The following is a 23,852-nucleotide window of genomic DNA, read 5'->3' on the forward strand; positions in this document are numbered from 1 at the left end:
CCAGTACATTATCTCAGAAGGAAGATAATCATTGAAATAGTAACTCCCCACACATTCTGGATGCAGAATAAAGCAGAACTCCACAAATCTGAGGATCACAGATAATAATCCTCTAGGTAAGTATGAGAAATTATAATAATCATCCATAAATGATGCATCTTCCTCACATGGGCAAGGAAATTCATGAAAGCAGTACTGGAGGCATTATGTAGATCGTTATCCTCTGCATTTGAATATGATATTGCTGATGGGCGAATTTCCTCTTTGCAGGAGTATGGCTAAAAAGATAGTTCTTTTCAAATTAAACAGATATACAGGCTGTCAACAGACACTTATTCACTTAGTATAAAAAGAATAAGGATAAGGACTCACTGTTGAAAATATTCCCAAATTGAAAAATTCATACCTGAAGATACTATGTGATTTTAATGCCCCCTAGTGCACAACACAGATGGATACAGGCTTCCAGGATCTAGCACAACATTCAGTACCGTTCTATTATATGGTACAGACTGTTCCTTAAACTCTACGATTCATAAGAAATTTACAGACCCAATTACAACAAAAACTCACACCAATGCAGAAAAGTCAATACTGATTTTCCATATACTTTACATATTTGCTCTAATTATTTTTCTTTCTAAAACTTCCCAGGATATTCTTATGATAATCCATCGCCAGTGAAACAGTTAATTCAAAAATGTCTTTGATTAGAATCTGCTTTAGATTCTTTCCTCCTAAGTTCAACTTAATCTATTTTCTTAGATAAACATATTCAGACTGGAGCTACCGTGTACATGGCTGATAGAGACATAAAAAGTACTTGAAGGCTTAAAGAATAATTAGTTGATTGCCCACTCTGGTGTAAAGCTAACCAATACAGCATAAAGGGGTGACCTGACAATGATGAGGATTTCCTCTCCTGCACTGGACCAATCAACCATTTATATTAGCAGGAATGAAGAAGCAGTGAATACAACTATCAATGGGAAACTCAGAGGAAGGAAATCAAACGTAAGAAATTCTCTTGCTGTATAGGAGACACTCACTACACCTTTGGCCCTTGGGATCCAAGAGTCCATTCTCATGCTTCTACTCTCCTCAGAGATTTTCTACTTCCTTCACAGGGTTAGGTTCTCTAACTATTACAAAAGCAACACAAGCAAAAACCAACAAGTGGGACTACATCAAACTAAAAAGCTTCTGCACAGCAAAGAAAACCATCAACAAAATAAAAAGGCAACTCATTAAGTGAGAAGTTATCTGCAAATCATATATCCAAAAAGGAGTCAATATCCAAAATATATAAAGAACCCCTTCAACTCAATAGCAAAAAACAAACAATCTAGTTAAAAATGAGATCTGAACACACATTTTACCTCCACAGACATAAAGACGGGCCATAGGTATATGAAAAGATGCTCTACATCATTAATCAACAATGAAATGCATATCTAAAACACAAGGAGGTATCACCTCACACCTGTCAGATGGCTATTATCAAAAAGAGTAAAAATCACAAATGCTGGTGAAAATGTGGAGAAAAGGGAACTTTTGCGCACCGCTGGTAGGAATATAAATTGGTGCAGCCACTATGGAAAATATTATGGAGGCTCCTCAAAAACTTAAAAATAGAACTACCATACAATCCAGCAATTCCACTTCTGGGTATGTATCCAAAGAAAACAAACACATTAATTTAAAAAAATATGTACACCCCCATGTTCACTGCAGCATTACTTACAATAGCCAAGATATATAAGCAACCTAAGGGCCCATCAATCAATTAAAGAAACTGCAGTGTGTGTATAGTGTATAATCATATTCACCCAAAACAAAAACAAAAACAAAAACCTAGCAATTCCTAACCCAACCAGCTGTGTCAGAAATGAAGTGGGTATGTTGCGAAACTACAAAGGGGGGGGGGGGGGGGAAAGACTGAAACTGTGCCATTTTTAACAACATGGATGGACTTCATTATGCTCAGTGAAGTAAGTCAGACAGAGGAAAACAAATACCACACATACTCTTTGTATATACCATCTAAAAATAAGTAAATAAATAAAAACCAAACTCAGAGACAGAGAACAGAACAAATTGGTGGTTGCCAGAGGAAGGAAGGGGAGGAGGGTAGGAGAAATGGGTGAACTGCTTTTGTTTTTTAGTTTCAATAAATTAGCTATAGTTCTCTTTTTCTCTTTTAAAAATTGAAAAATTACAAATCTATTTGCCAAGACTTGAAGTAGAAAAATCAGTGACCTTACCATACTCTCATAACTTCGGCCTTTTCCCCATGCTTATTAGGTCAACCTTTTTTTTTTTAATGTTTTTTATTTATTTTTGAGAGACAGAGAGACAGTGGGAACAGGGGAGGGTCAGAGAGGGAGATACAGAATCCGAAGCAGGCTCCAGTCTCTGAGCTAGCTGTCAGCACAGAGCCTGATGCGGGGCTTGAACCCACGAACTGTGAGATCATGACCTGAGCCGAAGCCGGACGCTTAACCGACTGAGCCACCCAGGTGCCCCTAGATCAACAACATTTTATCCACCTACACTCTTTCTAATTTCTTTCTGGAAATAAAGCAAGCATCATGATGCTCATCACATGATTTATTTTGTAATTTACGAAATGTAAAGATATTCTTGATTTAAGTTTATACCTTAAATTTCTATAGGAAGATTCTTTGTGGTTCTACCAAAAAAGCACCATATTTTTCCTAAGAAAAGACGTCCATCTGTCCATTCTTGCAACTTCATCTTCAGCCTCTCAATTTCTGCCATAGTTATTACCACTTTACTTTCATCTCAATAGGTATCTTTAATATCTTCTTCTATTCCATAATCAGTGTTTAATAATCAAATATAAATCTATTCCAGATAACCAGTGTTATTCCAAATAATGCACTTTTGGAATACAGTTTGCTTCTAAGTGAACTTTTACCTGTGGGCCAATCTGAAGTGCTTGATTTTCTGTTGCCCTTTTTCCTGATTCTATATTGCTCAGAATAGTCTACCACTTCCCCTCGAGGTTTGCGCCCATCAGGGGAAGGGGTGAAGAATTTGGTAAGGCCATCAATGAGCCCTTTGGTTTTCTTGTTGAACTTCAAGGGGTGACTGCTATCTCTGCAGAAGTCCAAGCCATCTATTCGCTCTAAATATCCTTCTTCTGATGATGATGCTGACTGGCTGGAGAGCGTGATTTTACGTTTACGACCCCTTCCAGGACCAGTTCGAACTTTGCTGAAGGGACCTTTTGATCTGAAGAGTCAAACAGGGAAAAGGGTAACTATTAAAAAAGAAATTTTTAAAAGGTTTCTATTTAATATATAACTAGTAATTAGTAAATAACCTATGGCTTTATTAAAAAACATATTTAAGAATATTTCATAAGTCAAATACTAAGAGAATGAGAAATAACATTGTTAGAAATATCTATTTCCAGGAAGCCTAATATTTTATAGTAAAATGAATCCTAAGTTGAGAGTCAGAAGGCATGCTTGAGTCATAATTCTGCCACTTTCTAGCTATACATCTTAGAGAAATCCCATTATCTGAACACCTGTGTCATCATCTATAAAATGAGAGTTGGACTAGACAACAACTAACACCTTTCCAAGTATAAAGTCCTATGATCTCTGCACCAACTCAGTTACTTTACCTCTAAACATAAGGATGTATTATAATTTCTAAAGGTCAAAAATCAAAAGATCATCTTATAGGAATGATAAAGCTTAGATTTAAGATTTAAAATATGAACTACAAACTGGTGCTATATTTTTCAAGCTGTTAATGCCAATTCCTTTCAGTTACTAAGACTGGTATCTTTAAGACAGTCTTAAGCATGGAAAAGGTGGGTAAAACTTTTAAGACTAGAGGTTTATGGGCTTAAAGATATTTTACATATCATCAAAAAGGAATTACTTATAGAAATACTCAATAAAAAAAAAAGACAGAATTAGCTACTAAATCTTGCCCCATCTCCTCCAGACATAGCCCAGTTTCCTAGTCCACAAGGGATAATTATATCCCTGATTCTGCTAATAGATAAAAAAACATGTTATTTTATTTTATATCAGGACACAAAAATGCAACTTAGCTATGACCTCAATAGAAAAAAGTACCCATTGATTTGTACATCTAATATAAATAAACTACTGAGACTACATGAGAAATCTGTGAAATGCTATAACAACATAATTTTTTCCTTTCTTGTTTACATAAGAAGAATACACGGCAGTGGTTGAGTCAGACGTGGGTGCCAGACTACTTGGGTTTTAATCACAGTTCAACACTTATTATAAAATGCAGTTTCCTCCTTTGAAAAATAAGAGTAACAACAGTGTCTACTTCATTTGGTTGCTGGAAAAATTAAATGATTAACACATTGTAAGACACTCAGAACTTTAATAACTTTGTTCTAACTTTATTCTGCTGAATAAAGAACTAAGAGTTCAGTAAGTATTAGCCCTTTTTATTACATAAAAGTGTCAGTTGTAACAACTGAAAAATTTTTTCATAACGCAAACAAGTGACTCCTACACTATAGAGAAACTCTATCCTTTTCTCCCCTCACCTTGCCACAAGTACAACTTACACCGTGTTTTGTTTCTTTAACCTGTTTTTTGGACGTCCTATTGGGTTAGCATAGCGCCGTTTTATCTGGGCCGCCTTCTTCTGTAGAAGTTTTCGTCCTTTTTTCCTAGGTCGACATATTTGACATATCCACATACCTATAAAAAATTAAATTCCACATAAAAGTACAACAGACATAGATACTCTAGCCCAGCAGCTCTTAACCACTTTCAGGTCAAGAACTCTCATTTAAAAATCTGATGAAAGCCCCCTAAAGAAATAACATGAAAACATATACACACAAAATTCTAAAAACAACTGGAAAAGATGCACAAGTATTCTGAAGCTCACATATGGCTGAAGTCTACGGATCCTCAGTTAAAAAAAAAACAAAAAACAATGCTGCTCTATAGCTGGCACCCAGATTCTACAAGAAAAGAAGCCAGGTTTCCTTAAATAACAGATGATTCCAGGACTGAAGCAGGGAAAATACTGGATAATCTGGAGCATATCCTGGTGCCAGAAAAGAGAAAAGTGCTCAAAAGATGAGGAAGGCATGTCAAAAGAACCTATGAGCCATCTTGAAGGAGCTCCCAATAGTCAAATCTGGGTCATTCTGAGCAAAAAAAAAAAAAAACAAAGACATAACCACATCAATGGATTATAACCCACTGAATAAATACCCATGAGTCCAAAGAATACAAATAATTGAACAAATAAATGGGAAAAGGGATAGCTCTTCTTTACAGCAGAATTCCAATTAGTAAATATAGAAGGGATGATGAAAGCCAAAAAAAAAAATCATTATTATATAAACACCAAAGTAAAATTGGTGCAAACAAGAATCACTGATGGATCCTAAAGTTAATACAAAGAGGAAAAAGAATAACTTTCTTCTGTAATCAAGTGATCAAAGTTAACATTACCAGTAATAAGACATATTAGAATTATATACCCACACTACAATGCACTAAGGGCACAATATCAATTCTGTAGTGTTCTTGTCAACCTTCAAAATCTTAATCATGATTAAGAAAGAGACAGACCCAAATTGAAGAACTTTCTACAAAATCGCTGACTAGTATTCTACAAGTGTCAAGGTCAGGGAAGACACTCCAGGGAGTTAACAGCGTGGAAGAGACTAAGGAAACATGACAATTAAATACAGTATGAAATCCAGGACTGCATTTTGGACCACAAATTAATGTAAGGTCTATAGATTAATTAACTGTATCATATCAACATTAGTTTCCTGGTTTCAGTAATTGTACTACAGTTTTATAAGATGTTAACATTAGGAGAAGCTGGGTAATGAGTAATGAACTATTTTTGCCACTTTTCTGTAAGTCTGCAATTATTTCAAACTAAAATGATTCCTGCTTTAAGGTGTTATAAATAAAACTTCTTTCGTAGGCATTAAATACACAGACATGAAGTCCTAAGAAAATCTTTCTTATCTTGAAAGGATTCTCAGAAGACCTTTTGCCCAAACTTCCAAGTAAATGGAAGAGGTAGCAAAGGGGGTAAGTATTCTTCCAGTACATATAAATTTAAGACTTTTCAGAAGCTAACAACCAACATAAGAAGAGACTCAAGTAAGATTCTAAGTGGAATAACTTAACTGTATCTAATGCTGAGTCTCTTTGTATCCACAGGAAAATTTTTGCCTAGCAGAAACTACCAACTACTCTATAAGCATTTTACTTAAGAAACCTATTAAGTCACAAAATCAGAGTTAAAAATGGAATTTGTGATAAGGCAAAGCAGAAGCCTAACTGGATTTTTTTTAAGAAACTCTAAGCATATAATAAGATGGACGTTCAACCAACAGGCAGTTACATCCCAACATTTGTCAAGGAACAGGAGTCAAAAGAATAGAATACATTAAGCTATATTCTTATGATTTAGCATAGAAAAAGTATTTTTTTAAATAAATTATTTTATTTAAAAAAAAAGGGCCCTAGGCCTTTCAAGGTGATGAGAGTGAAATAACCAATACTAATATAATCAACATGATCAATACAATTTCATTGCTTCCTGCATAGAAAGAGAGATTTCAAAATTACATAAGGCAAGTACTTTGTCCTCTAGTTATAGGACTGGAAAATGTTCATAAATGAACCACTTCACTCTCATGGATACTTAAACAATGAAAATAGGGAAAATAATAATGAATCCATACATATAGGAACGTCTAAACAGAATGTCCCCACCTTTAAGGTGCAAGCTCTCTTCCTAGTTATACAACCCCAAAGAGAAAGATGGAAATTATTTTCCCATTTTAACAAAGTAGATAAAAAGTGCTTTATTAATAACATGCCCATTACAGTGCCAGTCAGATTTCAGAAAGTATTTCTCACCTTTTGGCATCCGGGTGAGTGGAGGATCACAACACTCCATGTGAAAACCTCGGTCACAGGAATCACAAAAGAGCATGTTATCCTAAAAGTGAGAAGGGACAGTTCTGCTTAACCTTAGAAACAGAAACCTGTCAGGATCACAAAGATGATGAGCCACTATAATAATAAAAGTTTCCTTAATTTGCATTAAACTGAATAAACAGACAGTCTGAGTTTTAGCAAAAAGTTTTGCTTCATCTAATCTTTAATAAAGAACTACAGTTTCATAACTTTCAAGTTTATCCAGTAACCAGATATAAGCTAACTTTAGTTTCTTCTCATGCAAAAGAGAAAAGAATGATTTGTAGTTAATACACTAACTAACCATTCCTAAATGAATGCCTCCATATTATTCAAATTTCAGAAGTATTTCTTTAAAGTAGCTTAGTCTCTCTGCAATCATAGAAATAAGGTGTTTTAGAAACTACCTAGAAAGAATACAAGTCTCAAACAGCAAGTATTCTAAATGAATGATGTATGTAATTGTATGGGACCAGTGTTTCAAATTCTGCTGGACCAAGTGATTGAAAAATAATCGACAATACTTAGAGGAAAATACTAGTTGTACACTGTACTTCTAAATGAAATACATCAGAAAGCAAAGATACTCACTGCATTCTTGCCTTGATCTCGACAGGAGCTGCACGTTTTACACTCAATGCACTGCCACCGTAAGGCCTTCACTCTAACCGTTAGTTCGGGGGAAAATTTTAAACAGGATGGATGACCTAATAAGAGGAGGAAATTCTCAAATGAAACCATCAAGAATCATTTTGTAACTGTATTAAAGGAATGATGAAGAAAAAGGCAATTACCTTAAAACAAAAATATTTATCAAAGAAGAGATGCTCTTGGAAGCTTGCCACACATGTCTCATCAGGACCTGGCATTCCAATTCAGCTATGCTGATGCTGAGCAGAATTTAGTACACCACCTCCCTGATGTGATTATAAAATACCTGACAAACTCCTAACTTTTAGTAAGCCTGCATTAAAGCATCATGGGTGTACACATCATGGGTATACATACATAACATGCTTGGGCCATTTCTAGAGGGATACACAAAAACTGTTTGCAACTGTAATAACCTTAAGATATGAAACTATAAACACTTTGGATTTTTAAAATATTTTTATAAAGCTTTTTTCATTTATTTATTTTGAGAGAGAGAGAGAGAGAAACCCATGAGTTGTGGAGGGGCAGAGAGAAAGGGAGAAAGAGATAATTCCAAGCAGGCTCCACACAGCAGAGTCCAACTCAGGACTCAAACCCACGAACCATGAGATCATGACCTGAGCTGAAGTCGAATACTCCACCAACTGAGCCACCCAGGTGCCCAAAACTATAAACATTTTGAAGAAGGATTTTACCTCTCACTTTACACCCTTCTGTGCTCTCAAATTTTTAGTAATAATGTGTTACTTTTATAACTAAAAATATATTTTTTATTAAATCCCATCATTTAAAGTAAGTTACTTCCTTATGATTTAAGGTACACCAGCTAAAACCTAATACCTAAGCAATATTTCTATTGTGATCAAAATTAACAACAGAAAAGATTTTGTTCTTCCAAAAGAGTTAGTATCCATTTGATTCTCAAAATTTTAGAAAAGTAAATCTGCCCTCACTCTAGAAAGATCTGTCCCTTTCCTCTAAAAGTTGGTTATGTTTATTTTCCTTTGGTGAGAGAAAAGGCTGGTTATTTTTTCTCCCTTTTATTCCTAAATAAATTTCTCTTCTATGAGATGATATGAAGTTTATTATCAAAACATCGCTGGCATTAAAGGAAAATGGAAGAGAAAGTATAAAAATCTCATTCATAATCTCCTCTTCCTAGATTAGCCAGTCCCTGTTCTACTTCTCCTTTGTAGACTTCCTAAAGGTCCTTGCATGATTTTAATTACAGGGTACAAACAGTTTTGTTTTGCTTTTCTTCCTCCTTTATTCAAGTAAACTATATTCATTAAACTGATTGATACCCTATAACCTACATGACCACTTCCCTACTGTTAACTATTTAAATAAACTACTACCTGTAGTAGAAAACTTCAATGAACTATTTTATATCTATAGATTCTTTCCTTCTATTATTTTTTAAAATATTTATTAATTTTGAGAGAGAGGGAGAGAGTACGCCCATGCGACAAGGAAGGGGCAGAGAGAGGGAGATAGAGAATCCCAAGCAGGCTCTGAGCTGTCAGCATAGAGCCAGATGTGGGGCTCAATCTCACAAACCATGAAATTATGACCTAAGCCAAAATCAAGAGTCGGATGCTTAACTGACTGAGGCACCTAGGCACCCCATCCTTCTTTTTAATTAATTCCTTAAAATAAATTCCTATAAGTGGGGTTGGTAAGTGAAATGAAAGAAATATACCAGCAAAGTACAAATGCTTTATCACAATTTCATCAGCTCTAGGTTCGGGCTCTTTTATCTTCCAGATTTTATTATTATAAAAGTTATGACACTTCACTGCTGTGCTGGTGTGCATCCCTATAATTACTTGGGTAAAATTTCTTCTTAATATGTTCAACAGTTAACTTTCATATAAACTACCTGTTCATAGGCTCTGCACTTTGGACTTTACAATAGAAATGTAAACACATTCTTCATAGGTTTTTGCCCTTTATCATATTTAATGCAATTATTTTCTCCAAACACTTCTTGCTTTTTAAAATTTGGGGTATTTTAGTTCTCATTTTGGAAAGGATCAAATGTCATATACTTAACTATGTTCATAGTTTTCTTCCTTGCCTACTCTAATAGTCAGGCTCCAAGCTGCCCTCCGAACATTCTTGCCTTCTGGCAAGAACACCAATTGACACCTTGTGTAGTTCCCTCCCCTACGGAATAGGGCTCATTCGTGTGCTGCAATGACAGGCCATGGCTAGGTAATAAAGATACTGCAGATTCCACCATGCTCGCTCGCTCGCTCGCTCTCTCTCTCTCTCTCTCTCTCTCACCCAGATATCTGCTTAGGGGAATCCAGAGGCCATGCGTGGACACTCACACAGCCCTATGAAGAGGTCCACATGGCAAAGAACTGAGGCTCCCTGTCAACAGGCAGCATGAACATGCCAGCCAAGAGAGTGAGTCATCATGGAATGGAGGCCTTCAGATAACTGAGTACCAGTTAAAATCTTGACTGCAACCGCATGAAAGATTCGAAGTCAAAATAACTCAGGTAAACCATTCCCAAATTCCTGACCAATGGGAACAATATGAATTAAAAACTATTATTGCTTTTAGCTGCTATGTTTTGGAATAGTTTGCTTCTATAGTAATAGATAACCAATAGTTATTCTACTAGTTCTTTAAAAGATGTTCCCTCTGTTTTCAAATTGCGAAGAACTCAGAGACCACCTCGATATAATGCTTCTTAGAAGGCAGGGCTCTACCGCAACTCTCCTCCCACCCCCATTTTATTCCCACCTCACCTGAGCAGATCTTTATGTTTTATGTATTTGGGCTTCCAATTTCTTAAGCGTTTACCTACTAAATCAAGGCACTGTAGAATATGTCACTGTATTTTTTACTTTTATCTAATATCTTATGATATTATGGTTTATATTTAACTGTAAAATCCATCCAGAGTTCATTATGGTTTGTGATTATTATGCTGGAATATGGTCACCTACCACTCAAGATCTCTTCCTGCCTTCTTTTAAAACCGCCTTATAAATAAAAACCAAAAAGCAAAAACCGGTACTTCCGAGACTCCTTTGCAACTTGGCTCTAGATATGAATTAAGTCCTACCAACTGGATGTGTTTGAGTGACTTTTTTGAAAGGGGACAATGAAACAAAGACGGGTACTGCCGGTACCTAGCCACTTTTCACCTTCGTGGCCATCCGGAGGTCACTGTGGTGATGGCCAAAGTCAGCCTCTCAACATGCAGCTACAGTCCTGCAGTAGCCTCCTGCTTCTACCTCTTCCAGATGGAGACAGATACAGTGTGACGCCCCTGGTGGGTCACTTCTGCGATATTCCAAGATCAGTCCCTAAAGCCCAGCCTAGAGCTCTCCTATTCAGTCCTAATAATTTCACAAATATCTGGTTCTGGTATGAAATGTCTTTCCTCTTGAATTATCTAGAGTGATTTCTGGTTTCTTGACTAAATCATGATTGCTATAGATATAAAACATTGAAAATTAAGCCGATGATCAAAGAAATGTTGACTTACGAAGGCCTTCCTACAAAACCTTCTAAATTCTGAAAATCTACATAAACCAAGAATATCTCTAGAACTGACAAACTAGGAGAGTCTTTGCAAAATCTTTTTTAGAGCTTGGGATCTCACACAGCTCACTAAAGTGCCGTGTCAACATTCCATTTCCCAACGTGACACATGAAAGTTTCTATCAAGAAGAACAAATGTGTTATCAACCCAGTTCTATTCATAAAGCCTGATGCATAAATCAAGAAAGATAAGTAGTGATTATTAAAGAAGCTAGCAATAATTTCAAACTGACGGCTGTGATTTGAACAGATGTTTGATAGTCAAATATAAAGATCAACAAGAAAAAATAAGCCTATGGGAAGATTTTAATAAAAAACAAAAATCTAAAACCAACACCTGATTTAAATTAACTGAATACGACATGTCTACTATACATTTAAATCCCTTGCCCAGAAGATCATCTCAGTTACCTAAAACCAGAATCAAAGCATTGTTTTATAAGGATCAAGGACACCACCTCAGTTAGTACACTTCTCTCCAGGTAGCACACATCAGAAGGAATAACGCACAGGTCACATACCGCTGTTGCCACAGTCGGCACAGGAGATGAGCTCCTCTGGCTTCTTTTCTCGGTTTTGTTCTTTTGTACCAAGACAGAAACTACAGATGGGGATTGGTTCAGCAACGGGCTGTAAAGAAAAAAACAATTCACTCAGGTATAAGTACTCTTTTTTTTTTAGTATTAATACAAAGACATTAAAATTACAGTTTTAAATTCCTATGAGAGTTACATGTAACTTTAAGACCACTGTACCACTCTCCTAAATTTCCAACTAAGCAAAGGAGTTCTAACAAAGCCTCCCAGTGACAACTCTGGTCCAAAAAAAAATCACATACCTACCATTTTTGTTACTCAGAAACTAAATGACACAATATGGATTAGACAAAGCAAATCCTTCACCTAAGACTGAAAAAATTCAACTAAGTTTGGCCTAAGAAATCACAGTATCAGCCCTTAAAAGGTATGAGGTGTCAGAGAAGTGACAAAATGTGCTGAAATAAACACCATATAAGGTGGCAGACGTTAAGTGCCAGAAGAGACAACCGATAAGTGCTCCGTACACGTATAAAAGATAAATTTTAGTTGTGGTTTGGAGGAGAAGGGTTGAAAGAGGAAGATAACTTGTATTAAGTACTCGTACTAGGTTATGGGATCTTGAGAAGTTTATTCAAGGACAAGAGATAAAACAATAGTTAAAACTAGGTTTAAACCTAGGCTTATATGTTCCTCTACAACACTGCCCCCCTCCCCTCCAGCCCAAAAGATGGAAAGGCAGTACAGGTAGTATACATAAGATAAATTTATGTGTGTACTCTGTGCACACCTAAAGCCAGTGCTTAAAGGATATGGTTTCTGTCATAAGTGGTAGTAGTGGGGGAGGGTAGATCACTTCAGTTTGTGAGGACTGCCACTGAATGTCTTATAAAGTTGGATTTTACTCTGTAGGAAGAGAACAACAGAAGGCTACTGAACCAAGAGACCTGTATTTGAGACAAAACATCCAGTAGCAGTATCAAGACAAATGGGGAGAAACCTAAAGATAGATAGAACATTTAAACAATGACCACAATAGTCTGGTAAAGACAAGAGAAGAACCTGAACCAAAGCTTAAAAAAATGGAACAGAAAAAACACCTATGGACTTAGAAATAAGCTAGTTGTGGAAGCTGCAAAAAGAAATGAGTTTAATAACCTGACTTAATGAAAAGATGGTGTAAAAGGTAAGTCATTTTATCTTTTAATTTTTCTAATGTTTTATTTATTTTTGATACAGCGAGAAACAGAGTATGAGAGGGGGAGGGGCAGAGAGAGGAGACATAGAACCGGAAGCAGGCTCCAGGCTCTGAGCTAGCTGTCAGCACAGAGCCTGACGTGGGGCTTGAACCCAGGAATGTGAGATCTGACCTGAGCCGTAGCTGGAGCGCCCCAGGTAAGTCATTTTAAAGAAGAATATCAGAAGAAAACCAAAGACGCTGAGTCTGATTTTAGACGTGCTTAGCTGGAGGCAATCTCGGTCAAATCTCAACCATTTATACGGGACAGAGACATAAAGACCTCAAGATTCTTTTAGTCTACTGGCTAAATCAGATCAAATGTGCTATGACAGAAGTGTTACAATGGAAAACAATGGAGGAGGGGAATCAAGTAGGGGAAATGGGTCACATGGAAAGGCTTCCTAGACTCAAGTTCTTCTGAAGGTATTTGACAGGGAAGGTCCCTAAGAAGAGTGTTCAAAGAAAATAAAGAATCAAGCTTTGGAGTAGAGGGATGACTTAGTTTGGGATTGACTGATTGAGCTTAAAATGCCTATGGAACATCCATGTGGCAATGCCCATGGACTTTATGATACAGGAATCTAAAGTCCAAGAGAATGGTTAGTCTGGAAACAATCTAGAAATCATATACCTACAAAATGACATTAAGATTCTCAAAGGTGAGGAGTTCCCCCAGGTAAAAAGAGGAGATCTACGGTCAAAATACCAAAATTTAAGTGGCTGTTAGAGGAAAAGCCTGAAAAGGAAGTGGATTAGTGAGAGAGTTGGATGGTACATCAATAATGTCCAACACAAGCAAATTAACAGTATTGCTCAGCCAAGAGATGAAATGAGACATGAAGAGCTGGAAGTTGTCATAATAATTGTGGCTGTGGTAAAGACTACCACACCTTTCTTTAAAAAGGGATATGAAGGGGCATCTGAGTAGCTCAGTTGGTCAAGCGTCGGACTTTGACTCAGGTCACGATCTCACAGTTCATGGGTTCGAGTCCCGCGTCGGGCTTTGTGCTGATAGCTCAGAGCCTGGAGCCTGCTTCAGATTCCATGCCTCCCTCTCTCTCTGCCCCTCCCCCCACTCCCGCTCTGTCTCAAAATATATAAACATTAAAAAATTTAAAAATATATGAAAAAGAACCAGAGACTAAAGTCAGGAAAGAAGAGACATTGTTAGTAAACACTAAGTGACAAGACAAGGCACAGAATGGAAGATATTAACAACAGATTTAACTAACAAATGGCTCATATCCAGAATACATAAAGAACTCTTACATGTCAGTACGTAAAAGACAGACAATTCAATAGAAAACTAGGCAAAAGTCTTCACCAGTCACTTCACAATAGTAAGTATATGAATAATATATAAATGGCCAATAAATGTAAGAAAAGATGCTCAACTATCAAGGAAACAGAGCGTCACGAATGGCTAAAATTCTAAAGACTGGCAATAGATAACTGCTGATAAGAAACTAGAATAACAGAACTCTTAACACTGCTGATAGGAATATAAACTGACAAAACTACTCTGAAAATGACTTGAAGATTTGCGTATCATATGACCCAGCACTTCCATTCCCAGCAACAGATTCACCAAATGAAGTACACACACGTGTACAATAAAATATACACAAAAGTGATAAGAACATTATTCATAACAAAATTTACTCAAACAAAAATTACCCAAATAACCAGCAATCAATATAACACAGAGATTATTTGTGCTATATCCATGCAGTAGAGTATTAAAGAGTAATGAAAATAAACAAATCACAGTCAACAACACAGGTGACTATTACAAACAATGCTGAATGAGAGAACAGACACAGAATACATACTGTATCATTTTATTTATATAAAGTTCAAAAATAGTTATATATAGTTGTAAGTGGAGATAGCAGTTACCTTTAGAGAGAAAGAAGAGGCAGTGAATTGGAAAGGGACTTTGAGGTGCTGATGTTCTTTTTCTTGACCTGGATGGTGGCTTCATGAAAGTTACACTGGAGTTTGGAAATCAGAATAGGCTAGAGATTTAAAAGCCAGCAACATGTAGGTGGTAACTGATAGCACCTGGTGAGCAACAGAAGTGAAGTTGTAGTAAAAGAGAACAAGAAAAGGGGATTGGAGAAGTGACACAAAGTCTAAGGACAGAAGAATATCAACATTTAGAAGGATACGGATGGGAAAGAGGGGGGGACCAGAAAGGACCAGTCTGAGGGAAAACAGAACCAAGAGGAAGTGATAACACAAGAATTTCAAGAAGCAGAGAGCAACCAACCATCAATTTTGAGAAGATAAAGTATCTACTGGATTGCACAAATGAGAAATAGTTGGAGACCTCACTAATAGTGAGCCTTTTCCAGGATAGGATTTGTCTTATTCTATGACAGGGTAAGAGCTAAAATCATAGGAACCAAGAAACTGCCATGAAGGGACAGAAAGCAGACAAGAAATGGCTTAAATAATGGCAAAAGGTTTTGATGTGTTCTAGGTATTTAAGATGCAGAAGACTAAACCTATTTAATTGTAGAGAAGAAGATACACATGGTCAAAGAGATTCAAGAAACAAGAAGTAACAGAAACATATTTTATAGTAAGGTTTAGAGATGCACTATTCAACACGGTAAACACTAAAACATGTGGCTATTTAAATCTGAAGTAAAATAAATTTAATTCCTTGATCACACTAGCTACATTTCAAGTGCTCAACATTCACACGTGGCTGGTGATTATGGTACTGGATAAAACAAACACAGAACAATTCCATCATTACAGAAACTTCCACTGGATAATACTGGTTTTTGAAAAAGGAAAAATTTTATTTTTTAATTTTTATAGTTTATTTTATTTTTGAGACAGGGACAGAGCATGAATGGGGGAGGGGCAGAGAGAGGGAGATACAGAATCTGAAACAGGCTCCAGTTTCTGAGCTGTTAGCACAGAACCTGATGTGGGGCTCGAACCCATGAACCAGGAGATCATGACCTGAGCTGAAGTCAAATGCTTAACTGACTGAGAGTCACCCAGGCACCCCGAAAAAAGGACAAATTTTAAAGCAGGGATAAAGCGACTAGCCTTTACGTATAGAATGGGATAGAGGCACACTGTCGGTGAGGTAAGGTGGGAAAAGGGAAATGTTGAGGGTGTTCATTTCTGACAGACTCATTATTTCTGGAAAATAGGAAATAAAAATCACCTGCCAAAAGTGGGGCAGGAATTGGCTGGACAGAGCAGGAGAAAGTGAAAGCTAACTAAGAAAACTGACAAACAAGATTGGCTTGGGTCCAAGAGCAGAGATAGCGAAAAAACCCTCCTATCAAAATGGAAAGTGAACATATATTTTTAAGGCAAGAAAGAATCAGAAAAATATGTATTCACATAGAGAATAAATGAAAAATAGAAGAGAGAAAAGTTGATGGAGTTCCTGCAAAATGGCCTCTATCTCTTCACTAAAACAGAAGAAAATGTCACTTATTTAAACAAAAGCAGACAGATATGGGTTTGGGCATTTACAAAGAGCAAAAAAAGGCTGGATGTCTCTGTGGAAGATGACAGAGAATCAATTAGTGATGGAATATAACACTGTCAATCAGCCCTAACCACACAACTAAGATCACAGAGTGTAATTTGTAGTGTTCCCAGTCAGAACAGTTCCACATCTCTCCTTAATACCTCTGAAGCCTCGGACTGATAAAATCAGAGAGCTGCAGACTGATGAGATAAGCCAAAGGGTAAAGTCTACTAGAATGCAAATGCAAACACAGCTGACCTTTGAACAACAGGGTTTGAACAACCTGAGTCCACTTATAACTGGGTTTTTTATAAGTATATGTTGTTAGCTTATGATTTTTTAAATTTATTTTTATCTTTTTTTTTTTTTTTTTTTTTTTTGGTGGGAGGGAGAGAGAAGAGAAAATCCCAAGCAGGCTCCTCTGTGTGTAAGTGGGGCTCAATCTCTCGAACCCTGAGATCATGACCCAAATCAAGAATTGGACGCTTACCATACTGAGCCACCCAGGGGCCTCTATTTTATGATTTGCTTTTCTCTAGTCTACTATATTATAAGAATACAGTATATAATATATATAACATACAAAATATGTGTTAACTGTTTATGTTATTGGTAAGGCTTCGGGTCAATAGTATGCTATTTAGTTTTATGGAGCCAAAAGTTACATATGGATTTTCAACTACACAGGAGTCAGAGTCCTGTGTTGTTCAAGAAGGGTCAGCTAAAATGGTGGCACACAAAGTTGAGGCTGGATCATAAGCATGAGGGGGTGGACAAAAAGTATTTGGAGTTAAAGTACCATGGAAATCTGATAAAATGAAAATAAAGGTCCACAGGAAGTAAAACGATTGAAGACTGGGGTCCACAGGGAAACTTTAAAATTTGTGATTTCTAAGTCTAAAGTCCTAGCTAATAAAGGAAACCTCAAATGGCAAATGTGCATGAATTCTTTAATATTTAGTAAGCACTATTACAGACACTTGAGAGAACAATAGTGAAAAAGGGAGCCAAAGTCCCAGCTTTTCGTAGAGTTAACATTCTAGCTGACTACAGAAAAAAGTAAAATTAAAGACGATGAAATTAAGAAGGAAGGCAATGGGAGCCTCGGTGGCTCAGTCAGGTAAGCACTGGACTTCAGCTCAGGTCATCTCATGGTTCATGGGTTCAAGCCCTGCGTTAGGCTCTCTGCTGTCAGCACAGAGCCTGCTTCAAATCCTCTGTCCCTCTCTCTCTGTCTGCCTCTCTCCCCTTTTCTCTCAAAAATAAACAAACATTAAAAAAAAATTAAGAAGTCAAGAAGCTGGGAATGCAGGATTTTAGAAGAATTGTATAAATGCGTTCAAGTCAGCAAAAATGATAATTGGGCCCAAGAATAGGAAACTTTTGCAAAAACTTTCCTGAAGTTTTAGAGATGTTTTAGAAATTTGTGTTTAGAGAAGTTTTTTTTAATAGTTTATTGTCAAATTGGTTTCCATATAACATCCAGTGCTTCTCCCCACAAGTGCCCCCCACCATGACCTTCACCCTCTTCCCCTTCCTCCCCCTCCCCCTTCAGTCCATGGTTCGTTTTCAGTATTCAACAGTCTCTCATGATTTGTGTCCTTCAGTCTCCCCAGCTCTCTTTCCCCCTTCCTCTCCCTTAGGTCCCTTAGGTTTCTCCTGTTTCTCCTGTTAGACCTATGAGTGCAAACATATGGTACCTGTCCTTCTCCGCCTGACTTACTTCACTTAGCATGACACCCTCGAGGTCCATCCACTTTCCTACAAATGGCCATATTTCATTCTTCCTCATTGCCGTGTAGTATTCCATTGTATATATATATACCACGTCTTCTTGATCCAGTCATCAGGTGATGGACATTTAGGCTCTTTCCATGATTTGACTATTGTAGAAAGTGCCGCTATGAACACGTACCCCAATGTTTAGAGAAGTTTTAGAGATTTTTTTAAATGTTTATTTTTGAGAGAGAGCATGCTCGCGCACGTGTGTGTGCACAAGGCAGGAGGGACAGAGAGGGAGACACAGAATCCAAAGCAGGCTCCACGCTCCCAGCTGTCAACACAGAGCCCGATGTGAGGCTCAAACCCAGGAACTGCGAGATCATAACCTGAGCCAAAGTCAGACACGTAACTGACTGAGCCACCCAGGTGCCTCCCCTCGCCATACTTTTTAAAAAGCAGATGGGAATAAATTCATGTCAGAAGAATTTGTTCAATAAAGGAACAAAAATCATCTTAGAGGCAGTGAAGACCAAGAAGTATGTCAACACTTCTTGGGTCTCTCCCCACTCCATCCTCCTTATAAAAGGAGGAATAGGTAAGAGTATGGAAAAGTAGCTCTACTGGTAGGATATAGACATAAGACATAATTCAATGTAATGACCTTCTAGTGCTAAGCTAGTGGTACCACTTTCACATATAAAGTACACTGTATTACTTCAGCCCTCTGGTTAAAAAAGGAACAAGTTAAGATAAGGAATCCTGTGTAACTTACAGTCATAGTGGAGAAGGAGAAGCCTACATTATAAGAAGCTGTAGAGCAGAGTAGGAATAGTATTATAATTCAAACTCATTTACCATAATTAATATACATTAGTAACAGCAAAGTACTTGGTTAATCTGTTGCTACTTTTAGGATTAGATTAGATTATACTTAAGGGAGCAAACATACAAGGATGAAGAAAAGAGAAAGTCAGAAAAACAAATTATTGTTATTCTTCAGCATAAGAAATACAGTCCTCCAAAATTAAAATTTATGTAGCAATCTGTTTTCAAATATGTGTCTTTATCATTTAGAAAATAAATTTCCTAATGGCAGAAAATGTTATTTAAAATCATACTTAAGAAATCCTTAGCAAAACCGTCCCTATATATTCCTATATATTCCCTGGAATATTACTGCTGTTAATATTTTTACATATGATCATTTCATATTACTAGATTTTGTTTATTTCAAAACAAAATAACTGACGTCATTTAAATGTTCATTAAAGTTGGTGAAGGGAGTAGGGTAGCAATTTAGATAATCTGGCGGCCTGGTTACTTAGAGCAGTACAGATAGTCTAACTCAATTATTTTGATTCTTATCAAATGACCACAGTCTTAGACCTTCTCTACTCACTACACGAAACATGTTACTGATTGTTCTCAGTAATGAAATCTTAACTAAGTTCAAACAATATTGATATTTTTTAAAGTTTTTATTTAAATTTCAGTTAGATACTGTACTGTCTAATATTAGTTTCAGGTGTACCACTAGAATCACTAGATTCAGTATTGATTTGTACAGTGTGAAAATCAGACATAGGCTGAAAAGATATTTGTTAAGTCAAAAAAAGACACTGGTCCAAAGAGACTCAAATTACATAGAAAGTTGTCAGTAACACAGGGAGTACAGCTATAATTCCCCTAACCTGCACATTTCACGTTGCAGATATTTACTCTTTGGTATCACAGAACCAAGCACAAAAATGAAAAATTTTTCAGCTACCAAAACAAAACTGAATCCACAGATTACTGGCAATGATTATATCTTAACTGATAATTTCAGGATTTTTACGTGCAATTTGGGAAAGCATAATAATATTTTGAAGATTGGTCATTTTAGCTGATAAGAATAAAAGCCAAAAAAAGTAGTATAAACACATTATATACGTTACAATAGAAATCTATGAATTATTCTTTGATCAAACAGCACTGCTAATCGTAATTGTGATTTGTTTTAGAATATGCCTAAATACTAAGAACATAAAAAAAATTACAACTCCAGATCATTCTCATTCCTAAAATATCAAGAAGCATGAAAATAAGTGAGAAAGGGCTAAAACTACATTTACTCTAAGATTTGAACCTGAAACGTACTGGGGTGATTTTAGGACAGTGAAGAGATAATAACATTTTTCAAGTGAAACTCTGATTTCAATCATTCTGTATCACAAAGAAATAATGACAACTGATAACCTATGAATACAGTTTTTAAAAATCTGTGCAGAGATATGCCACCTGACATACAATCACTGTTCCCAGATCTGTCCAAGCTAAGTCTTACAGCTTACTGTTCTCCTATCTATATAAAGTGAGCCTGTTCCTACAGCTAATAAAACAAGTAAAAAAGTTTGTAGCAAATGACTTTACACACCATTAAACACAGCAGCCAGAGTGAACCTGTTAAAAGGTAAATCAGAGCACCTCACTCAGCTGCCCCAAACCCTCCATCCAGTCAAGAGCCTTCCATCTCAGACTACATGCCAAATGAACTGCAAAGCCTTATATGATTTGTACCCCCAGTTATAAATACACAATTACACCTCTCTGACCTCATATTCTATTGCCCTCTTCCTCTTACATTCTACTCTAGCTAGCAAGTCAGAGGTCCCAATCACAGGGTCTTTGCATTTGCTTTCCTTCTATCTGCATGCTCCTCCCCAGATCTTTCCATCTTTACTCAAAAGTCTCCTGCCTGGTAAGGCTTTCTTTGACCACAGCATCTAACATTTTAAAACTCCTCACCAACCACAATAATTTATATCCCCCTTCCTTGCTTTATCTCTTCCCCTTAACCTTTTTCATTAATTAACATATTACACACATGCATGTGTGTGTGTGTATCTTTATTTGTTCCCCACTAAATATAAACACTATGAAAGTTCTGATTTCCATCTGTTTGTTCAGGACTGTATTCCTACTAACTGTCAAAAGTACTAGGACCTAGTAAGAACAGTGCCTAACAAATAGTATGCATCCAATAAGAGTTCAATACCTTAATTAAATTACCTTGTAGAACTAAAAATAAATAACAAAAACACTATCTTAGAACAATGAGTTGGTAGGAGCCTGATAAAGACGCGTGTATCTTAATATATAAATATTACTTACAAAGTAATCTCACAAAGTAATTTCATGGCCTCAATAAATAAATTAAGATTTTTGCGACAGCAACCCACTACCATTCAATTTCTCAAAAATAGGGGGAGATTTGTGGCAGGAAGCACTTAGATTGCACCTTGTGTCCTCTGTTGCCTTAGGGTGCATTAAGCACCATGCTGAGATCTCCATACGAATCGCTAGATGGCAGCAATGAGGCAAAGTAGAAGCTCTGATAAGTAAACAGCTGGCTGAGTGGCATTCTGACACAGCTTTTGGAAATAACTTTTAAAAACAAAAACAGTAAAAATTTTGCCCAATGAGCTCTGCTAACGTGAGGTTTATACCATGAAAGAAAAGAAGTTTTAGATACAATCATTTAAAATATCTTACATATTTCTGTATTATGAGATATTCCAATCTGAAAGTCCAATTTTCATTTTCCCCCAAAGACTTGTCTTTAATTTTTTTGAAACCATTATCCACTTGTCATTGTCTCCGTTTTCTAATATATTCTGAGGAACTCAAATCCATCTTGTCATTGTTCTTAATCACTGACATAAAGAACAGTCAAGAATTGTTTTGTTCTATGTAATTATTTCTAGTTCTTTCCGGACTGAACTGAGTAAGTTCTAGAATTTATGACCATCAGCATTTTCAAGGAAAAAGACTGCACATGTAAATTTATATTTAGACTTATGACTTGAGAAACCTTTAAGAGATCATTTCATAAGGTATTAGGCAATAAAGATGTGTGATTTCTTAAAAGCTACAAATTTTCTCAGGTTTATGGCCACTGGAAATTATTGAGACAAATTAACATAGCTAACATTAAGAACATGAAGGCACATAATTCATATAGGACTTGCTATAACATCCAAAGATACACTAAGCAATAATGGCCACATCATTCATTTAAATACAAAATATCTATAAAGAATTATAAAAATCTCATTAAAAACTTACATTCATCTAGAATTACTGCAGCTCATTTTTTAAAAAATCAAGTGGTATACCAAAAGAACAAATACTCTATAATTCCACTTATATGAGGAACCTAGAAAAAATTTTACAGACTGAATATAGAAAAGAGGTTATCAGAAGCTGGAAGAAAAGGAAGAATGGGGAAGTTATTATTTGATGAGTACAGACATGGAGATGATAAAAAAAAAGTTCTAGAAATGGATAGTATTAATAGTTTCAAAGCACTGTGAATATACTTAATGCCCCTGAATTAAACACTAAAAATGCTTAAAATGGTTAATTTTGCAATAAAAAATTGAACTAAACACTTAAGTGGTATCTTTCAGTCTCACAGGTCACATGATTTCAGTAACAAATCAAAAAGTCACACAGTGAGTGGGGCATCTGGATGGCTTGGTTGGTTAAGCATCCAACTCCTGATTTCAGCTCAGCTCATGATCACACAGTGGTGAGATGGAGCCTGGTGTGGAACTCCACAACAGCATGAACCCTGCTTAAGATTTTCTCTCTTCCTCACCCTCTGTCTCTCTCCTCACCATCCCCCTACTGCACTCTCACTCTCTCCAAAACAAAACAAAACAAAACACTGTCACACAGAGAGACAACTACTTATAATTTGTCTTCGTCTTCAACCTGTATCTTTTAACTGTTCCCCTGGAACCTTTTTCTTATGTTTATCTTGACTGCAGTGATTAGGCTTAGAAATACAGTTTTAATCCCCCCAAATTAAAAAAAAATTAATTACTACTAATAAATTTTGGCTACTGAATTTAAATGTTAGCCATTTTATTCTCACTATAGCCACATCAAAGTTAGTTTCACTTTTTAATCCAATTAAATAAAAAGGCTCACCCTATACCTTAGTATTTCTCTTGGAAGATAAGTCTAAGAATTAAAATCTCTCTACGGGTGCCTCGGTGGTTCAGTTGGTTAGGTGTCCGACTTCAGCTCAGGTTATGATCTCACAGCTCATGAGTTTGAGCCCCACACTGGGCTCTGTGCTGACAGCTCAGAGCCTGGAACCTGCTTCAGATCCAGTGTCTCCCTCTCTTGCCCACTCATGCTCTGTCTCTCTCTCAAAAATAAATAAGCATTAAAAAAAACAATTTTTTTAGGAATTAAAATCTCTCTCATGCACTGTTAAAGTGCAAACCAAAACCTCTTTCTGACTGCTATGTATCTAATCCAGCCAGGTTACTCTGCATGAAACATCATAAACCCCTCTCAAATCCACCCACCTAATTCAAAGCACTTATGTCAGTAAATACAAAACAGAATCCACACAAAATAATTAGAAAACAGTTAAATACTACTCCCATTATCCACTTACATACCAAAATATTCAAAAGTAACTCTTTTGAGAGGATATCTACACAATCAGTTATTTCTGATATTGTAAGAGAAATAGGCACACAAAGCTCACTTTAGGAAACTAACGCTTTGTTGGAAGGCACTTTGTTGAGAACGCTGAACAGTCTAATACAGTGTTCTCTTCCTCTCAGGCAAGCCTTCC

General features: G+C 36.4%; 1 protein-coding gene across 2 annotated transcripts in view; it reads right to left on the reverse strand.

Annotated features, from left to right (window-relative positions):
* Positions 1-23,852, reverse strand: part of KAT6A (lysine acetyltransferase 6A) — a 104,143-nt gene that overhangs the window by 35,449 nt on the left and 44,842 nt on the right. The window contains exons 3-7 of one of the 2 annotated variants that reach the window (XM_029936462.1): positions 11,733-11,841; positions 7,584-7,699; positions 6,933-7,014; positions 4,616-4,730; positions 2,942-3,258 (exon numbers count right to left, since the gene is read on the reverse strand). In XM_029936462.1, the coding sequence (XP_029792322.1) occupies positions 2,942-3,258; positions 4,616-4,730; positions 6,933-7,014; positions 7,584-7,699; positions 11,733-11,841 (739 nt within the window). Of the gene's footprint in view, positions 1-2,941; positions 3,259-4,594; positions 4,731-6,932; positions 7,015-7,583; positions 7,700-11,732; positions 11,842-23,852 lie in introns of both variants that reach the window. The other variant, XM_029936454.1, reaches the window with a different exon arrangement.

This window comes from Suricata suricatta, chromosome 1 (assembly GCF_006229205.1).
Source record: "Suricata suricatta isolate VVHF042 chromosome 1, meerkat_22Aug2017_6uvM2_HiC, whole genome shotgun sequence".
Taxonomy (NCBI): Eukaryota; Metazoa; Chordata; class Mammalia; order Carnivora; family Herpestidae; genus Suricata; species Suricata suricatta.